We start from the raw sequence: 19,619 nt of genomic DNA, 5'->3' as shown, positions 1-19,619 counted from the left end.
AACAGATAAGCTTCTTGTTGCTGGACAAAGTTGTTTGTATTTTTGAAGTATTTTTGACATCTTACTCGATGCTATTTTAACAAACAAAAATATATTTATTGTCCACATATTTTACTGCTACTTTGCAGCACAATTACACTTGTTGCTAAGCTTTAGGCAGTTAATATAGTTAAGTACAGGAGCAGGCGTACTGTTTTATTTCCCGTGTTGTCTTGGAATAGTAAATTCTTTGGCATGACTAAAACAAGGGTCTTTTCTTCATACATGTGCACATGATCCAACACAAGAACCCTGCGAGCTGAGGCCAGTAGAATCAGAAGTTTGTTTGCTTCAAAAGCTTTTTTTGGGGGGGGGGATATGGGTTTATGGCATGAAATTTAGTCGAAAAGTAAGAGTTGAATGCAAGTTCACAGAAGTCTACGTGCTCATGAGGTGGTTAGAAACCAGATTTATGTACACATACAGTTCCTAACTTTGTACTCTACTGGCTGCTTGACAGGTTTGTTGCCTTGGAATGAACACATGTGCAAAAGTACAACAGTTGTGAAGCTTGGAACACTGCATTTAACAAGCACAGTTTGAATGTGGTTACCCAGACAGGCTGCATTCAGATGCCTTCGGTTTAATGATGTGGTGCGTTGCAAGGTCTGAAGCGAGTTGCTTGTCATACCAAGTGTTTTCATACTATTTTTATGAAGGCCTTCTGAATCGCTGCATCAGGGTTTAGGATATGTGCAGTTCTCTCTCTGCCTGTTACATCAGCTACATGCACCTATAAAACTTTCTTCAATAACATTAACAAAAATGGTTGCATTTTACACATAGTTGATAACAGCAGTAACAAAACCTAACCTTCATCAAAAAGCTATACACAGTAGCCACTGGTCTGTAGCCACTTGAAATCATTCATGCACAACAGTCGCCTCGAACAGCCACCATGTTGAAAGGGAGATAACTGTTTGCCAACTTTGGCTATTCTATTGCACACTTGGATGCTCAGTGTGGATTGAAGGCTACTTTCTGAAATTTGTAGAGCTTCTAGTTTTGCTCTAAGGTTGGTTGGTTGGCTCATCCAGCTGCATAGTAGAGGCCACCACATGCATGTGGCACGGGTCACTGTATTGAGTTCATTCCAGGCTCTGTCTATGTATAGTAACGTTTACCCTCCATAACACATGTTCTCCAATTTAAAAAGCTGTGTGTGCTAGACTTGATCATGCAGCCAAATGTGGGCACCTGGCTGGGTACAATATACACCTGTCACAGACAACAGGTACATATCGCCTTATTTGGGTTAGGGCAGCTGGCGTGTATAAATCCTTACATTTCATCTTTTGAAATTTAATGTTTGTCCCCCTGGCTCACCTACTGTTCTCATCAGCCCCCGCCAGTCTGCTAATGTCTTTTTTACTTTCTGCAACTTTACTACTAGATTGCTTCTGAACTATACAGCTTCCCTGCTTTCTGTGGCTGCCATATTTGCAGCTTAGGGCTTCACTCTCTTGGGATACCCCCATGTCCCTTCCTTGCACACAACAGCAGCAAACATTTTTCTGTGTCACAGACTGCAGCCTACAGAGTTTTTGAACCAGCGGCAGAAAAAGACGTTCACCGAACGGCATGTTGACATTATTTACGGAGCACTGTTTGTTAACAGTATATGCGCGGAGCAAGCGTGTCATCACTTCGTGACACTGGCAAAGCGGCTGGAGCCACATCCCGATTCTAGAGCACGGCGTCTGCGCGTGCTTACCAGCCTCGTTTGTCACGTGCTCTTGTGTGCACACGGCCTTGCGCGCATCGACACGCGGAAGCGCATCTGGGCGCGTGCAAGCGCACTTATGTCGTCGCTTTCCGCCCGTTCTTCCGTGTACCAGGAACAAGGCATGGGTTGCAGCTGCGTAGTGCAGGCAGCATCGACGCCATATCGAGAGCACGGGAGCAGGTCGCGCACAGAAATTCGGTCACTGGCACGCGACATTCGGGGACGAAAAAGGTGGTTTTGTTGGACCGGGCCGAATTTGCGAGTCGTAGCTGAGAAGCGAACCTGCTTTCGCACGTTGCGTGGTTATTTAATTCGCTCGGTTATGACTGCTCTGGGCCATGGGATTTGCACTCGCATTCCGAACTGCGTTTCTTTGCTTGAAGCAGTCGGCTCCACAGCATCACTTGACCAGTCTTTTGCCCCGATGGAAGACCCTTCTAGGAGGTTATTTGACTAGACATAAAACTGTGACGGCTTATTGGGAGATTCATTTGCCCCTATATAGCTCATCACCGCAAACTTTGGCACGCGTGATTTTTGAGCTTTTAAGTTTTTCGGTGCCTGTAAAGTGGTGGAAACTTTAAAAGGCCGACAGCTCCACGGTTTTGGACGTGCGCCAATGCCGAAGAGGAAGCCCCGTGGTATTTTGGAAGCCGGCACCAGTCTGCCTCTCGTCGGTCTGATCGCGAACGCTTTCGGCCCCAGACTTTTGACTCGGCGGCCGTGTAGCGTGCGACGCCGACCACCCTTATCTTGCACACTGCGCCACAACGTTTCCGCTTCTGAATGTACGCGGTGAAATATGGCTATAGAAGAGCTGTCATGCCGCCAAATTTGACTCGACTGAGAGTGCGTTCGGAAGCGATAAGCGTGGTCGACGCTGCGCTTGGTGCTTAGCGCTCGTCCACGTTTCCTTGCGCCCGAAGATGCCTCCCTCATCCGTCTTCCTCAGACACACTCGTATCTCCAGATGGGCGATCATTCGCACTGGCGATTTCGGCGGCCGACTTGGCTCTGCTAGGCTGTCAGAGGACGTTTCACATATATCGTCGTTACCATTTCGTGCCCCTAGCTGGCCGCACGTGTGGCACCGCCGTCTAGACCAGCGAAGCTGCGTACACGTTGTCCAGCGGACGCAGGACCACTGTTTCTGTACGGCTACCGTGAACAACAGCTGCGGCCTATCCGCTTCGAAACCGCCAGCGAGAATGAGCGCCTGAGTGCTTCTCTAGGGGGCCTGACGTAATGAACTGGAAATTTCTCAAAATGCGCGTCTTTGGGGATGGCCCTCCGCGCTTCACGGCCACAGCTGCCTTGTTTGTCCGCGAGAACAGTTGTAATTTTTTCACAATGGGTGCGGCGAGTAGCGATCGCGAGCCAATTTGTTACCATCCGTGGCGAATAACCATGTACGGAAACCACAGGTGAGGTCTCTTTCACCTCTTGCCTCCCTATTAGCGCAGAAAGGCCACCCGGTTTCATCGAACGCGCTTTGAAGAGGTTTCCAGTTAATTACGCAACGCTGGAGCCCGTACAGAGCGCCGAGGTTTCTAGATGTGGTTGTCGGCGACCGGCTCTGGCAGAGCAGGCTTGGTGGTGGTCTCGATGTCCGGGAAGTCGGCCTCGGCGCTTATCGTCGGCTTGCACGTGGCATTCCGAGTGTGCTCGTACAACCAGGGCACGAACCGGCCGACCCGGGTGTACACGCCGTACACGTCTTTGAGGGCACACTTCTTGCCGAAGGACACCACGCCAACGATCGCCTCGTAGTTGCCCGCCTGCACCATCAGGGGGCCCCCGGAGTCGCCCTGCACGCGCGCACCTCTTTATTCTTCCGTGGCACAAGTCCGCGGCTGATGCGTACCAATCTCGCAAACATTGGTCGTTGACAGCTAAGGTGATAACAGTTGTGAACTTTCAGCGCCTGTTGCGGAAATATGGAAAATAAACGTAACTTTGGGAGGAAAGACATTGGAATGTAATTATTAGCGACAAATTATAGGTATCTCCGAACGCCTGAAAACGATAAAATTAGCTCAAATCAGTAGTAATATTCAAACTCTGCACCTGTTGCGTCCAGACCTTGTTTGAAAAAGATACTGGTTTGGTTTGGTTTATGGAGTTTAACGTCCCAAAGCGACTCAGGCTATGAGGGACGCCGTAGTGAAGGGCTCCGGAAATTTAGACCACCTGGGGTTCTTTAACGTGCACTGACATCCCACAGCACACGGGCCTCTAGAATTTCGCCTCCATCGAAAATCGACCGCGGCGGCCGGAATCGAACCCGCGTCTTTCGGGTCAGCAGCTGAGTGTCATAACCACCGATCGCCACCGCGGCGGCTGAAAAAGATACTAGGTCATGCAGTTCGTGTAATTATGCGGTATTCTTTTTCGACCAGAAGTAACGGCACAGCGTGCCACCAAAGTAGGACTGGGATATATGTGCTTTACGGGGTTGACGAGCTTTAGAGACCACTAACAGCGTGATTTTCTTAGCTTTAGTGCTAATGCTTTTTCCACACTTTAGCAAAGCGAGCGAAATATAGTTCCGCGGCATCAGCGCCCGAGTAGAACTTCCCGCTCCAAGCGACCCTATGCAATGACCTACCTACCGTTGCAGCCGCCGCGGTGGCTGAGTGGTTATGGCGCTCGGCTGCTGGCCCGAAAGACGCGGGTTCGATCCCGGCCGCGGCGATCGAATTTCGATGGAGGCGAAATTCTAGAGGCCCGTGTGCTGTGCGATGTCAGTGCACGTTAAAGAACCCCAGGTGGTCGAAATTTCCAGAGCCCTTCACTACGGCGTCCCTCATAGCCTGAGTCGCTTTGGGACGTTAAACCACTATAAACTAAACTATCTACCGTTGCAGCTCCGCCATCTCGAGTTCGCCACGGCGCACCAGAAAGACGCAGCCGCAGATACTCTTGGCGGGCCCCCAGAGCTCCGCGAACTTCTTTCGAAACGAATAAGAAAATGTTCAGAACACCTTTTCGACAGTTGCGCCGATTGCACGAATCTGATCTGGTCCAGGAGCCAATATGAACTGCTCACTTTGTTACTTGCAACCCCGAACAAAATCGTCCGTTGTCTGTTCCCTTGTCTGTCCGCAGCTGGCCTAGCGCGAGTGCTCCGTCCCGCAGCACTGCGGGACGGAGTTTTCTGAAGTTTTCTCTGAAGTTTTTGAACTACAAGCACCCCATGGGAGTTTTGCATAACTGCATAATATGAGGGAGAAGCGCCACCACCACAGCTCAGTGTGCAACCACGAAGCTCTGCTGGAAGTGGCTTGCTGTTGAGGTGTAGATTTTATTGTGCGAGGGCTGGATGAAAACTTGGCGCTTAAATGTGAAGGAGCTACTGCGAAATGAAGACGGAGAATTTTTTCCAAAGAAGCATTTCTCTTTTTACCCCCTGCCATACTTCACCGGGGTATGATAGAGAATTTGAGTAAAACTTTTTGCTGGGCTAGTTGGTGTTTCATTCTCTTAGGTAAAGTAAATGCTACTGAAGTACATTCTACTGAAGTGATTCTTTTATTGGAAGAGACACACAGCTGATAGGCAGTCGCAACGCCTATCAGCGGCAGAAAACATAGCTGCAGCTTATAGGCGTTGTGACTGCCATGCCTACATAGTTTGTCTTTCAATAAAACAACCAGTTAACAGGAGTGCGTTTTGTGCACGTGTTGCACAATTTTTTTTTTTACCCAAGAGTGTGATAGGGAACTACAGAATGACGCGCTGCTGCTGCCTTCTGTCTGCAGCCTGTAACGACAGTCATTCCGTCGCGAATGGTGCTGTGATTAGTTACCTGCTTTTGAAAGGGTTAACGGCGAAATAGAGATAGCATTGCAAGACTGTGCCCCATAATACGCAGAATGAAAAGCTGGATAGCTTCGTTGAAGGAAAAATTAGTGTATAAATATTACCAAGGCGGAATACTAGTGAGTGCAGCACATAAAGTGGACAAGACAGGCGTTGACGTTATCAGTTGCGCACGGCACGAAGAGACTGCGATCTGGTTGACGATGCGTGAAGACTGAGGAATCGAAGAAGGGTTACGTGGAATAGGGCCCACTGTGGAAGAAAGGTATTTCAGTAGCGTTTGCTTGGGGGCTAGTTGGTTCTCGTTTTCAAGGCGGAATGCTTTTTAGCGCATCAAATAAAGGGGATGACATTGCTTTGCTAAGTCACTCAGGAGATGAACTGCAAAGCATGATCAATGAGCTAGACAGGCAGATCAGAACGGTGGGTCTAAAAATTAACATGCAGAAAACCAAAGTAATGTTCTGCAGATCTATCAAGGGAACAGCAGTTCACAATTGGTAGCTAGGTGCTGAAAGTGGTAAAGGAATACGTCCACTCAGGGCAGGTAGTGACCGCAGATCCGTATCATGAGAGGGAAATAACATGAATAAGAATGGGGTGGAGCGCGTAAGGCAGGTTCTCTCAGATCATGAATGGCGGAAATTTACCAATATCCCTCAAGAGAAGAGTGTGCAACAGCTGTATCTTACCGGTACTCACCTACGGGGCAGAAACGTGGAAGCAAACGAAAAGGTTCGAACTTAAATTGAGGACAACGCAGCATGCTATGGGAAAGAAAATGGTAGGTGTAACGTTAAGAGAGATGAAGAGGGCAGAGTGGGCCAGGGAACAAACGCGGGTTAATGTCATCCTAGTCAAAATCGAGAAGAAGAAATAGGCTTATACAGGGCATGTAATGCGAAGGCAAGATAACCGCTGGTCTTCAAGGGTAACGGAGTGGATTCCAAGAGAAGGCAAGCGTAGCAGGGGGCGGCAAAAGGTTATGTTCGCAGTCATAGGGTGGGCGCAGCTGACAAAGGACAGGGTTAATTGGAGAGACATGGGAGAGGCCTTTGCCCTGCAGCGGGTGCAGTCAGGCTGGTGATGATGATGATAAAGGGGACAAGAGAGGCGCTAACATGATCAGTCGCTTCGTGCCGTGCGCGACTGATCACGTTAGCGCCTATCTTGTCCCCTTCATGTGCTGCGCTAAAAAGTATACTCTGCCTTGAAAACAGTAACTAATTAGCCGCTAAGCAAACGCTGCTGAAATATTCCCATCCCGTAGTAACAATCAACTGCAAGTCTAGCGTGCGTCTTATCGCACCTCTGCTGTCCGCGTTTTTTTTTTTCTGCGCTAGTTAATACGTCTGGATCCATTAACCAACTAGCGCAATTGAGAGCCTCAGTTGAAGAGGATCAAATTCCATCACAGACGAGCACCGTTCTGGTTGTTCGATGAGTGCGACGACGGCGGACAGCATGGATAACAAAAGTGGGAACGTCGCACGAACTTGTGCACGCCATTTTCCGCTCTGAACTGTACGCGATGAAGGTTTGCGCAATATGGCTGCCGCGAACTCTGACGGCGCGGTACAAAACCAGAGGTTGATGACCGCTGTCGCTCACTTCAAGGGCGTCCGCATAAATCAGGAGAGTTTGGTAGGTTGGCTAACCAAGGTGGAAACGCAGGCGCACAGTTTTTCCCAGGAAGGAAACTACAGTCAAAAGAGAAAACATTGGAGCTTTCCACATCCAAAAAATTTCCGACACTATGCATCTACCGGAAAGGTGATGGCCTCCGTCTGTTGGAACGTTGAAGGAATTGCGATGCTTATTTGCCTTCGTAAAGGCGAGGCAGTGCTGAGTCTTTTGGAAGACCTGAATGGCACCATTTGGAGGAAACTTCCTGAAAAGCTGAAGCGTGGTGGTCATTTTCCTGCAGGGCAATGCACTATGGCATATAGCACACCGTACCATGCAAGGAAGCAACCAACGCCTGTGGTTTGGAACTGTTACAGCCTTATTCGCATGACCTCGCGTGCGTATTCAGACTTTCACTCGTTCCTTGCCATAGAAAAAAAATCGGAAAAGTATGTGCAAGTGCAGGGTGACTGCGAGTAACAATCCTGAACTATAGTCACTTTCGACAAGCGCATGGCATCAGGCGCAGAATTTTTCGTCCAACCCTCTTATGCGTACGGATTTTGGGCGATGGTTGCACCATATAGTTGTGCTGCAGTGGCTACCTTATCACTGCGGCATAGTGACTAGCGTACCGCGCTGATAGTACAACCAGAGCGGCGGTCACCGACTCAAGCGAAGTTATTCCATCTGAAGGCATTGTACAAAACTATTTGCATTGTGTTGTTGACGTCTCCGATATTGTTGAAATTTTGCCACAATTTCTCACGTTCTTTCTGCTCGTCCGTTCTTTACCGCCAAACTTCTCATCCAGAATTAGACACACGGTATAACAGAAGCAATCGGAAAACAGGGAAATAATTGATAGTCCCGGATATATCGAACCCGGATATTTCGAATCATTGGCTATATCGAACACAGGTCATCTCCTTGAAAATCCTGTGTCGCGCTGCATAACTCAAATTTCGTTGATCGTTCGATATATCGATCTGCGCGCCACGGCCCTGTAAGTAGGCCTCTCCTAACGGCTGTCTTCGATCACCTTCCGTGCGCGGAGACGGGTGGACTGCGCGGCGTTGGGTACCTGCTGCCAGCGCAGGTTCATCGGCGTGACGTGGGCTGTGCTTGAGGAAGGCCCTCTGTCTCTTGCATTCACTTTTCCACTCCACATCGCTGTCATGCGGTGAAGCCAACCTTAAGCCTGGCGACGGCCGTCGCGTGGCGTGCTTCGCTGTCGAAGGCGTTGCGGAAACCAACTGTACCTTAATTTTCATCATCATCATCATAAGCCTGGGCGCCTCCCATATCTCGGAAATTAACCCTGCCCTGTGCCAGCCGCGGTCACCTAATCCCCGCAAACTTCCTAATCTCATCCGCCCACCTGACTTTCTGACTCCCCCTGCTACTCTTGCCTTCTCGTGGAATTCACTCCGTTACCTTTAAGGGTCATCGGTTATCTTGCCTTCGCATTACATGCCCTCCCCAAGCCCATTTTTTCCTCTTGATTTCGACTAGGACGTCGTTAACTCGCGTTTGTTCCCTCACCCACTCTGCCCGCTTCCTACCTCTTAACGTTGCACCTGTCATTTTCCTTTCCATAGCTCGTTGCGTTGTCCTCAGTTTAAGTTGAGTCCTTTTCGTTTGCCTCCATGTTTCTGCAGCATGGGTGAGTACCGGTAAGATACAATGTTATATACCTTTCTCTTGGGGGATACTGGTAAACTGCCATTCACGATCTGGAGGTACTTGCCAAATCCGCTTCACCCCATTCTTATCCTTGTAGTTATTTCACTCTCGCGCTCCGGATCTGCGCTCACTTCCTGCCCTAAGCAGATGTGTTCGTTTCCCTACTAGCGTATTCTCCATTAACTCTTACGAATACCTCCTGCAAACAAGCGGTGAATAGCACTGGAGAGATCGTGACTACCTGCCTAACACCCTTGCTTATTGGGATTTCATTACTTACCTTATGGAGGACTGTGGTGGCTGTGCAGCAGCTATAGACATGTTTCAGTATTTTTATATATGGCTCTTTCACACCCCGGTTCCGCAATGCCTGCCTGACTGCTGTGGTTTCGACTGAGTCAAATGTCTTCTTGTCATCTATGAAAGCTGTATATAGGGGTTGGGTATATTCTGCGCACTCCTTTTTCACTTGATTGATAGTGTAAATATGGTCCATTGTTGAGTGCCCTTTTCGAAAGCCTGCCTGGTCCTTTGGTTGATTGAAGCCTTAGGTGGTCCTGACTCTACTAGCGGCCACCTTTGTAGATACCTCGTAGAAAACGGACATTAAGCTGATCGGTCTAATTTTTAAAGTCCTTGACTTCCCCTTTCTTATGAATTAAGATAATTATAGCCTTCTTCCAAGATTCCGGTACGCTCGTGATCGTGAGTCATTGCGTATGCAGGGTGGCGCCAGTTTTTCGACCACAATCTCCCCACCGTCTTTCAACAGGACTGCTGTTACCTGATCCTCACCAACTGCTTTCCCCATTTACATTGCTTCTAAGCCTTTCTTTACTCCCTCCTTCGTCACCGCCAGAATGTCGAATTTCTCTGCACTACTGCTTCTCTCATTATCGTCCTGATTACTTCGGCTACTGCACAGATCTGTGTAGAACTCCTCGGCTACATGAACTATTTTATTCGTATTAATAACGGCATTGCGTGCTTGCCTCTCAATGCATAAATCTGATTTTTGCATATGCCCAGTTTCCTATTGACCGCGTTCAGGCTACCTCCGTTATTTGGAGCATGCTCGATTCAGCCCATATTATACTTCCTTATGACAGTTACCTTACGTTTACTGATTAATTTTGATAGCTCTGCCAATTCTATTATGTCTGCTGAGGTAGAGGCTTTCATGCTTTGACTTTTCTTAAACCTTTGTAAATACTTGGTAGGAAATGGACAGTAATCTGATCGGCCTGTAATTTTTCAAAACTTTGAGATTTCTTCCAATATTTCGGTACGTTCGAGGTCATGACGCATTGTGCATACAGGCTGGCTACGTCTTTGCAAGGAGGACGTCTCTAGCGCGGGGGATATCCTCGTTTCTAGGTCACAGATTAACTTGTCAATTTTCATTTTTCCATATCCAGTTATCGATATATCGAACTATTTCTCGATCCCCTTCGAGTTTGATAAATCGAGGTTAGACTGTACTGAAGAAATTCTGAAAGTTCATTGCTAGAAAGTGATGTGACCCCCACAGTTCAAGGCGCCTGCACCATCGGAAAAGCAGTTGTGACATTTTGGAAGAAAAGCACTCCTCTGACTTTCTCCTGAGTCTCTCATGCGATATAGCTTGATTTTAATCTGAGGGGAAGCTCTGTTCTCAGCTCCTTCAAATTAAGAAGAAGAAAAAGCAGATAGTGGCCTGTGCATTTGTAACTTTTTCCTCTCAAGGAGGTCGTGATGGTGACCTAATCGATCCTCGAAATAGCGTGGCAGTTGCTGCCGACCAAAGAGAACGACGCATCCTGCAGCGCCGTCATGGCAGCGTTCAGAGGCCGGATCGGTTTCTGAAGATTATGTGCGCACCCTCTGTTGGCATGTGACGTTTTTTAGTTGTCCCCCCCCCTCGCACACATGGCTTTTCAGCATCGGTCCATAAATTTCGACCATTTCTGGGCACCTTCTGCATATGCGAACTGCACCGTTTCGTGCTTCGGTTAATCATTCATTTCAACCCTGACAAAAAATAGCTAACTTCCTCAGCTGCACACTAATAACAGCCACAGCAGGTAGCGGCTGGTACAGGCAGAAGCAATGTGAGAGGGAACACGGGAGCGCGTGGCCTCCGCGCTTCGTGCAGCGCTGCCGCCGAAAGCCGGGAAGAATTTTCGGCAAAGGCACATGCCCCGTGAGCATGCATGGCTGGCTGCTCTTTCCGCGCATGCGCCTGGTGCAGCCCATTCTCTCGGCTTTCGGCGACAGTGCTTCACGAAGCATACACGCCCCCTGTGTACGCATTTATAGGACGTTTCTGTTTACATTTTGACTGCACACGCCGCAATGAGTGACGCGTCCTCTTTCTTGCGCGAGGCGCATTCCAAGCTGTGAAGAGTGCGCATCGCATGCGATCAAAGCGCGCTCACCACGCAGGCGTCCTGGCCCTCGCGGCCGCCGGCGCATATCATGTTCTCGTGCACCTGGTGCGTCAGTGGCCGCTGGCACTCGGTCCTGTTCACCGAGGGCATGCACAACTTCTGCAGCGTGGTAGGCTTGGCGCCCTCTGCAACGCATAGAACGTCACCGTTATGCACGCAGCAGTGGCTCTGTCGAGTTCGAGCACTCGCGCAACTCGACACCGAGCGCGCCTTGTGCAGTTCCATTCTCAATCTGCCCGCACACGTTGCTGGAAGGAAGGCGCGCGCGCTCAAGTACAGTGGCTAAGGGGCTCAAGATCGCGCATCTATGTATACATGCGTGCCGTCCCGTGCAAAAATGAGCGTTGCCTTTCTGTTGATGCAGTTTTGAAATTTTACAAACAGCTGAGATGAAGCAGTGTCATTGGGCGACACAAAGGAAACAATAAATTTTGTAAGGGAGTCGTGGTTAACGAGCGCAATAAAGACAAACACGCAGAGAAGACGACGACAGCACGACACAAGCACTCCTCCGCTACGATAAACTATAGATGCGTAAACGCATTGGAGGCCTTGCCAAAGTCGTCAGCGCATAAAGCTGCCGGCAATTTCCTCGAGGAATCATGTGAGACTCAACCTTCGTCACAGGAGCCTTGATGATATTGGAGAAGAGCAGAAGTTAATGAATAAATGAAAGTTAATTCAGACAAACAAGGTACAAATAAGAACTAAGGTCTGTCTAAGAGGCTGGCAAAAAGGCACGGACGCCTGACAAGTGTCAGTCCCCTTGGCCAAAACACACAACACCCAAGCATACGGTGTAAGAAAAAAACAGGAATCGATTAACACACACCGAAACAGAGGGTAAAAGCCATGCATATCACACAGACACTGAAAGCAGAACACGATAACGAAATCTTCTTTTCTAAAGTGACACGAAATATGACAATTACAGCCATGGTTATTTAATGCACGCTAAATTCCCCGCCTTTCACCGCAGCACTCTCGCAAAATTCTCTCTGTCAAACTGTCAGCCTCGCTGAAGGCGAAAGTCTGGCGAAGCATTTATACCTCGTATTTCCTCCTGTGGCATATTAAAAATAAAACGTTAGTGAATCAGTAGGTCAGATCGCTATGATTTAAAACCACTTAGCCAAGCAAGCATTTCGCGCTCGCTGAGAGACCGAAGATAATTTACTGCTCGCGGTGCGCTTCCTTTTTCATCATCCGCCGCGCCATTCGTTCTCTCTACTCAAGTAAAACTGCCACTACCTCTCCTTATCCCCCCCCTTCCTTCCTGGAGTGCTTGGCTCCACTCGGGCTCGGCAGATCATCAGCGGGCCTTGGCGGAGCAAGCGCTTCTCTTCACTGGGCCTTAGTGCTGGCCCAAATAAAGTTTTCCCCTCCTCCTCCTTGCAAACAATTCTGGTGCTGTTGTCTGCTGCACAACCGCGCACTCTCCCGTTGTTTTTTTCTTTTCTAGTTATGGTTCATCCGCAGTAAGCGTCCCGCAAATAATATTTCAGTGGAATATTCATTAAAAACTAAGAGAAAGTCACGGTTCAGAGCAATGACAATCTATTGAAAACGTCGTTCAAAGTGGTGCATGAACATGCAGCCAGGATACGAGTGGCAGGCGCCATTCGAGCTAGTTTATTACACACTGAGTATGCAGAATTCATTTGCTTTTAAGTAGATTAGAGGGCAGAACATGAGTGCGCTATCATCTCCGCCCGGAAAGAAAAGCGAAGGTGATTCGCATGTCACAATTGTTTTGGCCTCTAGGCTCAGGATAATACGTCGACTCTATTCCAGTTCGGTTCCATTAGGCCCTTTGTCAATGGCTGATGCGCCGACAGACCACCGCTGCCGCCGGGAGCAGCCAATATTCTCGGGGCCATTTTCCAGTGCTCCGATTTCAGTACAGCTCTCGAGGAGCATTTTCTTGAGTGCATGTGCGTTGTATTTTGTTGTTTTGCTTATTGATTGTAACCTCATGTATCCCTTTGTATTTGTCATGTTAAATGCCTTGTATAGCCCCTCCTGTATGGACCAATATGTTGGCCTGCAGTATTATTTTGAAATAAATAAATAAATAAATATTCGCGACATATGACAACCGTGGGATGTAATCAAATAAAAATTGCAAGCCACACTTCAGCTCCGCCTTAAGAATGTGCCGCGATAGCGTAATGGGTTAATTTCCATATATATGCAGAAGGTCGTTCTCGACTTTGCATTCATAGATCCCTAGCAGTCCTCATACCCTGAAGCAGTGGTGCATCAGTTAAGCGATGGCAGGTGCCCCCAGCGGTGGGCCTCGTGCGGCCCAGTTTGCTCTTCCCGAGCGACCAATCATGAATTTAACTGCCACCTTCCACGGTGGCCAGGTTGTGATGACGCCTCAAGCTCACGTGATCTAGGTGGTCCACCTGCCTCCTAGGTTACTCACTGGAGGCCACCTGCCAAAGCCATTCCCGTGACTTTTCGCTCACAACGTCGACGCCGGATTTTCTGAGTAACGGGGCCTTTAAAGCTATCGCGTTAAAAGTTCAGGGGTGATGAATTGATGCGGAGAAAATGGGATAGCATTTTTCTTTCAGTAGCCAATCTGTTCCAAATCTGATTCAATTGTCTCTCAGTCACCAATCCAGTTCCGATTCTATTCTTTTATTTTATTTCTATTCGTAATCGTTTCTCTCATTAATTTTTGCTGAGTCATTCTGAGTCCGGTGCCTCCTCCTCTCCCGTATACAAGGGGCGAGAGGAGGCGAGGGAGAGAGGGGGACGGTTGGCTGGTGAAGAGATGGAAACCTCCCTGAACACCACTTTTCACTGTTGGCAGGTTGAGCTAGCTTCACATCCGGGCAGTTTACGCCTTCATGGCACTCCCATAAGGCTATCGCATTAAAAAGCTGGCCCGTTATTTCCTCACTTTTACTGCGTTCAGATGGATGCGAAGCGCGTGACCCACCGTACTGGAGCCGGCCCCAGCCCATGACGCAGACGGTGGTGTCCTGGGCCAGGTCCGAGTTGACAGGCGGCAGCACCACCGTGGTCAGCGACTCCCAGGGCACCGGGTCGATGAGCGTGAGCACGGCGATGTCGTTGTCGTACGTTGGGATGATGTAGTTCTCGTGCTGCAGGAAGCTGAGCAAGTTGCGCACTATGTTGTTGGCGTCGTCGGTCGCGGACAGGTTGTAGTCGCCGACGTTCACAGACAGCATCGACGCCGTCTTACTGCACGCAAGAGGCGAGTAGAGAGAGAGAGAGAGAGAGATTTAACTCTTCTCCCGTCTTTCTGTCGCACAGTCACACCAGCGAGGCCACGGACGGCACCGATTCATTGAGAGCATGGCACCCGCAACGGCGTGAGAGAGCGTGCTTCCGTGCAACAACGGATGCTTACTCTTCTCAGATCGTCTAAGTCAGCTATTAACTGCGAGAAACGGTTTTACGCGTTTTGGGAATTGCCACAGAAAACTTCGGGCTTTAATCGCCAGTCAGCCCGGAACGCGTAAACTCATTCCGAGCTGGAATCGGCACGCGCATTACGCGTTCCAGCATAACGCAGTCACGGTGGAAGCCTTCGCGAGCGGGAACAGGTCTGAAAGTGTTAACGTTTCGGCCCAACTCCGAGCCGCTAGACTGCGCATCCAAACACGCTCCAGCGAAGTTGCACGTACGTCATGTGACAGCGCAGAAGGACAGAGCATGATCAGTGTAATGAAAACGTCGCGCTGATTGGTCTGTTTGACTTCCATCTTGCTGCGCTTCCTCTTGATGCAAGTATTGTACAGGTGCGGACATATGCAAGCGGAGCACGCGATTCCATCCAAAGTGCAATCAAGCCTGTCCTGTCGGAAATGAGTAAGCATTGTTTGTCCGTAAGAAAGCGCATTGGCGTCCCCTAGCTATACCAGCATGCACACACGATGCATAGCTACCATAGCTGGAAATTTCAATTAGGCAACTTGTAAAAAGTGTTAAAAGGCGATAGCGTGCTCCATTTACTCTTGGCCTCACCTGGTACATCACCATCGAGCCCACGGTGTAAGGATATATTTTGGTGCTGACTAGGGAGCCTCGATGCACGTGCGAGCGACGGAGGGGGGCGAACGCATCGACCGCCCGCCGCGGCGGAGAACGCGCACAGATGACGTTCGAGCTCTAGCATATTTCTTTAACGGTGCCACAAATCGGTCTATAAATTCGCCATTTTCTTTAAATACATTTTTAATCCTACATTTATAACCTTATGTCACCTATCTTCTTTTGAGCCACCAATCTTGCAATCGCTTTTTGCTAACTTCCACGGCAGATTCATTCACATGCCCATTGTTATCTCTCATGCCCATTGTTGAGGTCTCAGGGTGAGGGACTGTGCCTGCAAGTCGCCGCGGTGGCTGAGTGGTTACGGCGCTCGGCTGCTGGCCCGAGAGACGCGGGTTCGATCCCGGCAGCGGTGGTCGAACTTCTATAGAGGCGAAATTCTAGAGGCCTGTGTACTGTGCGATGTCAGTGCACGTTAAAGAACCCCAGGTGGTCGAAGTTTCCGGAGCCCTTCACTACGGCGTCTCTCATAGCCTGAGTCGCTTTGGGACGTTAAACTCCCATAAACCAAACCAAACTGTGCCTGCATCGAAATCCAAATAGATATTATCACATTCGAGTACAGGATGTTCAACTGTTTCTACAGATTTACCACACACTACATATGTGTTATCTTGGTAACGTTTATTTTTGTAGCTGCTTGTTCTAAGACACCATGATCTTGCTTCAGATAGTACTGCCTCTTGAGTTGTCATAGAACGATTCCTTTCTGACCTGCCTTTTCCAATTTCGACATAGTTCTACAGTCTGCTTCTTTTCCATTGAATTAATCCAGTCTTTATCATCTGCGTTTTTTGCCTGTCGTTTAAAGCTCTTTACGAGCCCCCGTTGCGTGGCGCCGCCTGTCCGCGTTCAAGAGAAGCACAATGAACGGCGAACGAGATCTGGTCGCGCTGCCGGACGCAGCGTCAGCATCTAAATGCATTCTCACACCGTGACTTGGCCGATAGCTCCAATTTAGGCTGCGTGTAGAATGTCTTCGGTCGAACGTCTTTGCTCGCGCTAGTCTCTGCCGCGTAGAGCATCTCCTCTCGGCAGTGTTACGTGTACTGTTCACACTTGTTACGTGTACTGTTCACACTTTGAAAGGGTATGTTTTTAGTCCTTTAGAGGAGTAAATCCGCTGACACCACGGGAAGCCCTTTTTCATGTAAAGTTACTCCGTCGTCTGGGGACTAAGTACGTACGGTGTAAAGTTTAGTCTACCATGGGGCTAAAGTAGTGCCTTTTGATCAAGTATAGGGAGTATTCACCGACGTCACAGTGCCTACCATTTTATTATACGTCGAGCACGATGAAATTCAGCGCGTATGTCTTATCGCTACCTGTTCCGTCCTGAATCGCTGAAGCTTATGTGCTGTACAACAAAATGGCACTCGTGATGTCACGAGCCTGGAACTTGTAAAGGGCAGGTAGTGATCGCTTATCCGGATCATGAGAGTGAAATAACTATAGAAGGATAAGAATGGGGTGGAGCGCATATGGCAGCTTCTCGCAGATCATGAGTGGCAGTTTACCAATTTCCCTCAAGAGAAAAGTGTACAACAGCTGTATCTTACCGGTCACCTATGGGACAGCAACGTTTAGGTTAACGAAAAGGGTTCAACTTAAATTGAGGACCACGCAGCATGCTATGGAAAAGAAAATGGTAGGTGTAGCGTTAAGAGAGATGAAGAGGGCAGAGTGGGTGAGGGAACAAACGCGGGTTAATGGCATCCTGGTCGAAATCAAGAGGAAGAAACGGGCTTAGGCAGGGCATGTAATCCAAAGGCAAGATAACCGCTGGTCCTTAAGGGTAACGGAGCGGATTCCAAGAGAAAGTAAGCGTAGCAGTGGGCGGCAGAAGGTTAGGTGGGCGGACGAGATTAAGAAGTTTGCAGGCAAAGGGTGGATGCAGCTGGGCAAAGGACAGGGTTAATTGGAGAGACATGGGAGAGGCCTTTTCCCGGCAGTGGGTGTAGTAAGGCCTAGATGACGATGATGATGTCACGCGTGAGCACCCCCTATAAGCTTCTCAAGGCTAACGTTACCCTTTTTCTGAAAGACTATTGCTCAGGCCATCATAGGTGCAAACATACCCTTAGGTACATGTTTGCCTACCGGATTACCTTTGGCCGCTCGTTCAGTTATCGTGCAGCACAGTTCCGCCTTCCTGCTTCATAGTAGAATGGCGCGTCGCATGTGAGGTGCGCACGATTCCCTCCCGGTTCTGCCGACGACCGCCATAAACACCTACTGGCTTCGTACCGTCCACCGGTGAACGTCACACGCCCTGCTAGCTGCCGTTGAAATGCGCTTTGCCCCTTCTCTTTGTTCGCCGAGCGCTGCATGCTTTTAGTTACCGCCGGGCCGTGCAGGTGCGATAAGGGAACGTGACCCGTGTGCGAGATCTAGTGGCGCAGGGCGAGCGAGGCGCCTCCTTGGAAAATAGTGCAATACCTCCGCTGTCCCAAGGCGGGGCTTGCGTCCTTCCTGGAATCGATTCTCACGCGGTTAGCCCGATTTCAGGGGAAAAAGAAAGCCAGAACAGCGGTTGCCCCGCTCGGTTATCTCAAGCATTCCCACCCACGGCAGTCTTGGCTATCGGCATGTCGAGGAAGCATCAGAGAGCTGAATAGGCGTGGAGCCAACGCGTTTTATGCGCTCACGCGCAGCTGTCGCGGCTAGATTTTGCGACTTCATGACGCGCGGCGTGACGTTTAACTAAAATGAAATGTTGGTATCACAAAGTAGAACAGTGGAAAAGTTGCCGCTATAAATTGACCACTAGCAACTTTTTTAAAGCGATAGCTTCAAGGCTTCCATTAATCGGGAAATGCGGCGTCCGGCGTTGAGGCGCGAAACTCCGGATTAGTCAAAAAGGCTTCACGTCACACGTGGAACGGCGGAATTGAAAAGTGATTAAAACATTGCGTAACTTGTGATTACATGGTTGCAACATGACTTAATCGTCATTAAGGCACGCAAGTATATAAAGTAAATCAATTGCGCTGAAAAGAAAATTGGGGTAATTGATCCGGAGTTCCCGGGTTCGAACCCGACCGCGGCGGCTGCGTTTTTATGGAGGCAAAACGCGAAGGCGTCCGTGTGCTGTGCGATGTCAGTGCACGTTAAAGATCCCCAGGTGGTCGACATTATTCCGGAGCCCTCCACGACGGCACCTCGTCTCTTCTTTTCTTCTTTCATTCCCTCCTTTATCCCTTCCCTTACGGCGCGGTTCAGGTGTCCAACGATATATGAGACAGATACTGCGCCATTTCCTTTCCCCAAAAAACCAATTATTATTATTTTTAGTAATTAGAGGGGAACCGAACCCTTCCACGCTTGGACTGCGAGTTAGGCACGCAACCCTATAGGCTATGCTGGCACGTTCATACGGGTTGGTTAAAACGGCGTTTTTTATATGTGGCGTGTGGTCTTTCATATAATGTAGTATCTTACGACTACATGCTAATGAGCATGTTTGTGATTAGAGAGGCGCTAATTAAGAGAGTAGTGACTAAGTGAGTAGCAAAGTGCACTTCGGTGAGTGTATGCGAACGACTGTATGCTTGTGCCACATGACACTGCTGTGATCTGATAACATTAGTAAAGCACCCGATCGAGTAATATGCTAATTAGATCAAGTGAAGTCGCTGACGGGACCCATTAACACTATCGCGTCGTACCCTTGAAGGCAGAGGTTTAAGTGTCCCAAAATTTTTTTTTGCGAACATTACTGTTGCTGTGATTTAATCTGCCGTCATGACGCACTGAACTATTTCGATCACGCAGAGTATTCCGAAAAACTCGTATGAGTAAATATTGCCACGTGCCACATAATTTAGAGGCGAATTGGTGCAAGTGTATTCAAACTAACAAACCACATTTATTGCTTGCTGATGCCACTGCGTGCGCACTGACGTAATATACGGGCTGAAACGAAGCTTTTGCAAGAACCTAATACGGTGCGCGTACACTTTTAACTTAGTCGTTGCATGCAAATAACGAGGCCGATAACTTGTTGCAGAAGCGCGTTCTGGGGTTAGGATGCTTGGTTTTCGCCGATCCGGTTTTGCGTCCACACTGCAGAACTCGCATGGATAGCAGTGAAGGCTACCAATGCCCGGTCATAGCGTACGCTGGGTACACTGCGTACACTGCGTAGTTATGGGGATATTAGCTGCCCTGGCGAGCTTGGAAGATGAGGCGGAGCCTCG

At 49.0% G+C, this 19,619-nt stretch overlaps 1 protein-coding gene across 1 annotated transcript in view; it reads right to left on the bottom strand.

Moving 5' to 3' along the window:
* Positions 1–72: 72 nt before the first annotated feature.
* LOC144111340 (trypsin-1-like) overlaps positions 73–19,619 on the bottom strand; it is a 73,335-nt gene continuing 53,788 nt past the window's right edge. The window contains exons 5-7 of the mRNA XM_077644614.1: positions 14,282–14,547; positions 11,317–11,453; positions 73–3,573 (exon numbers count right to left, since the gene is read on the bottom strand). Coding sequence (XP_077500740.1) covers positions 3,316–3,573; positions 11,317–11,453; positions 14,282–14,547 — 661 coding nt within the window. The 3' untranslated portion in view covers positions 73–3,315. The remainder of the gene's footprint in view (positions 3,574–11,316; positions 11,454–14,281; positions 14,548–19,619) is intronic.

The sequence above is a fragment of the Amblyomma americanum genome, chromosome 1, assembly GCF_052857255.1.
Source record: "Amblyomma americanum isolate KBUSLIRL-KWMA chromosome 1, ASM5285725v1, whole genome shotgun sequence".
NCBI classification, from domain to species: domain Eukaryota; kingdom Metazoa; phylum Arthropoda; class Arachnida; order Ixodida; family Ixodidae; genus Amblyomma; species Amblyomma americanum.
This window is presented reverse-complemented; position numbering and strand designations above follow the sequence as displayed.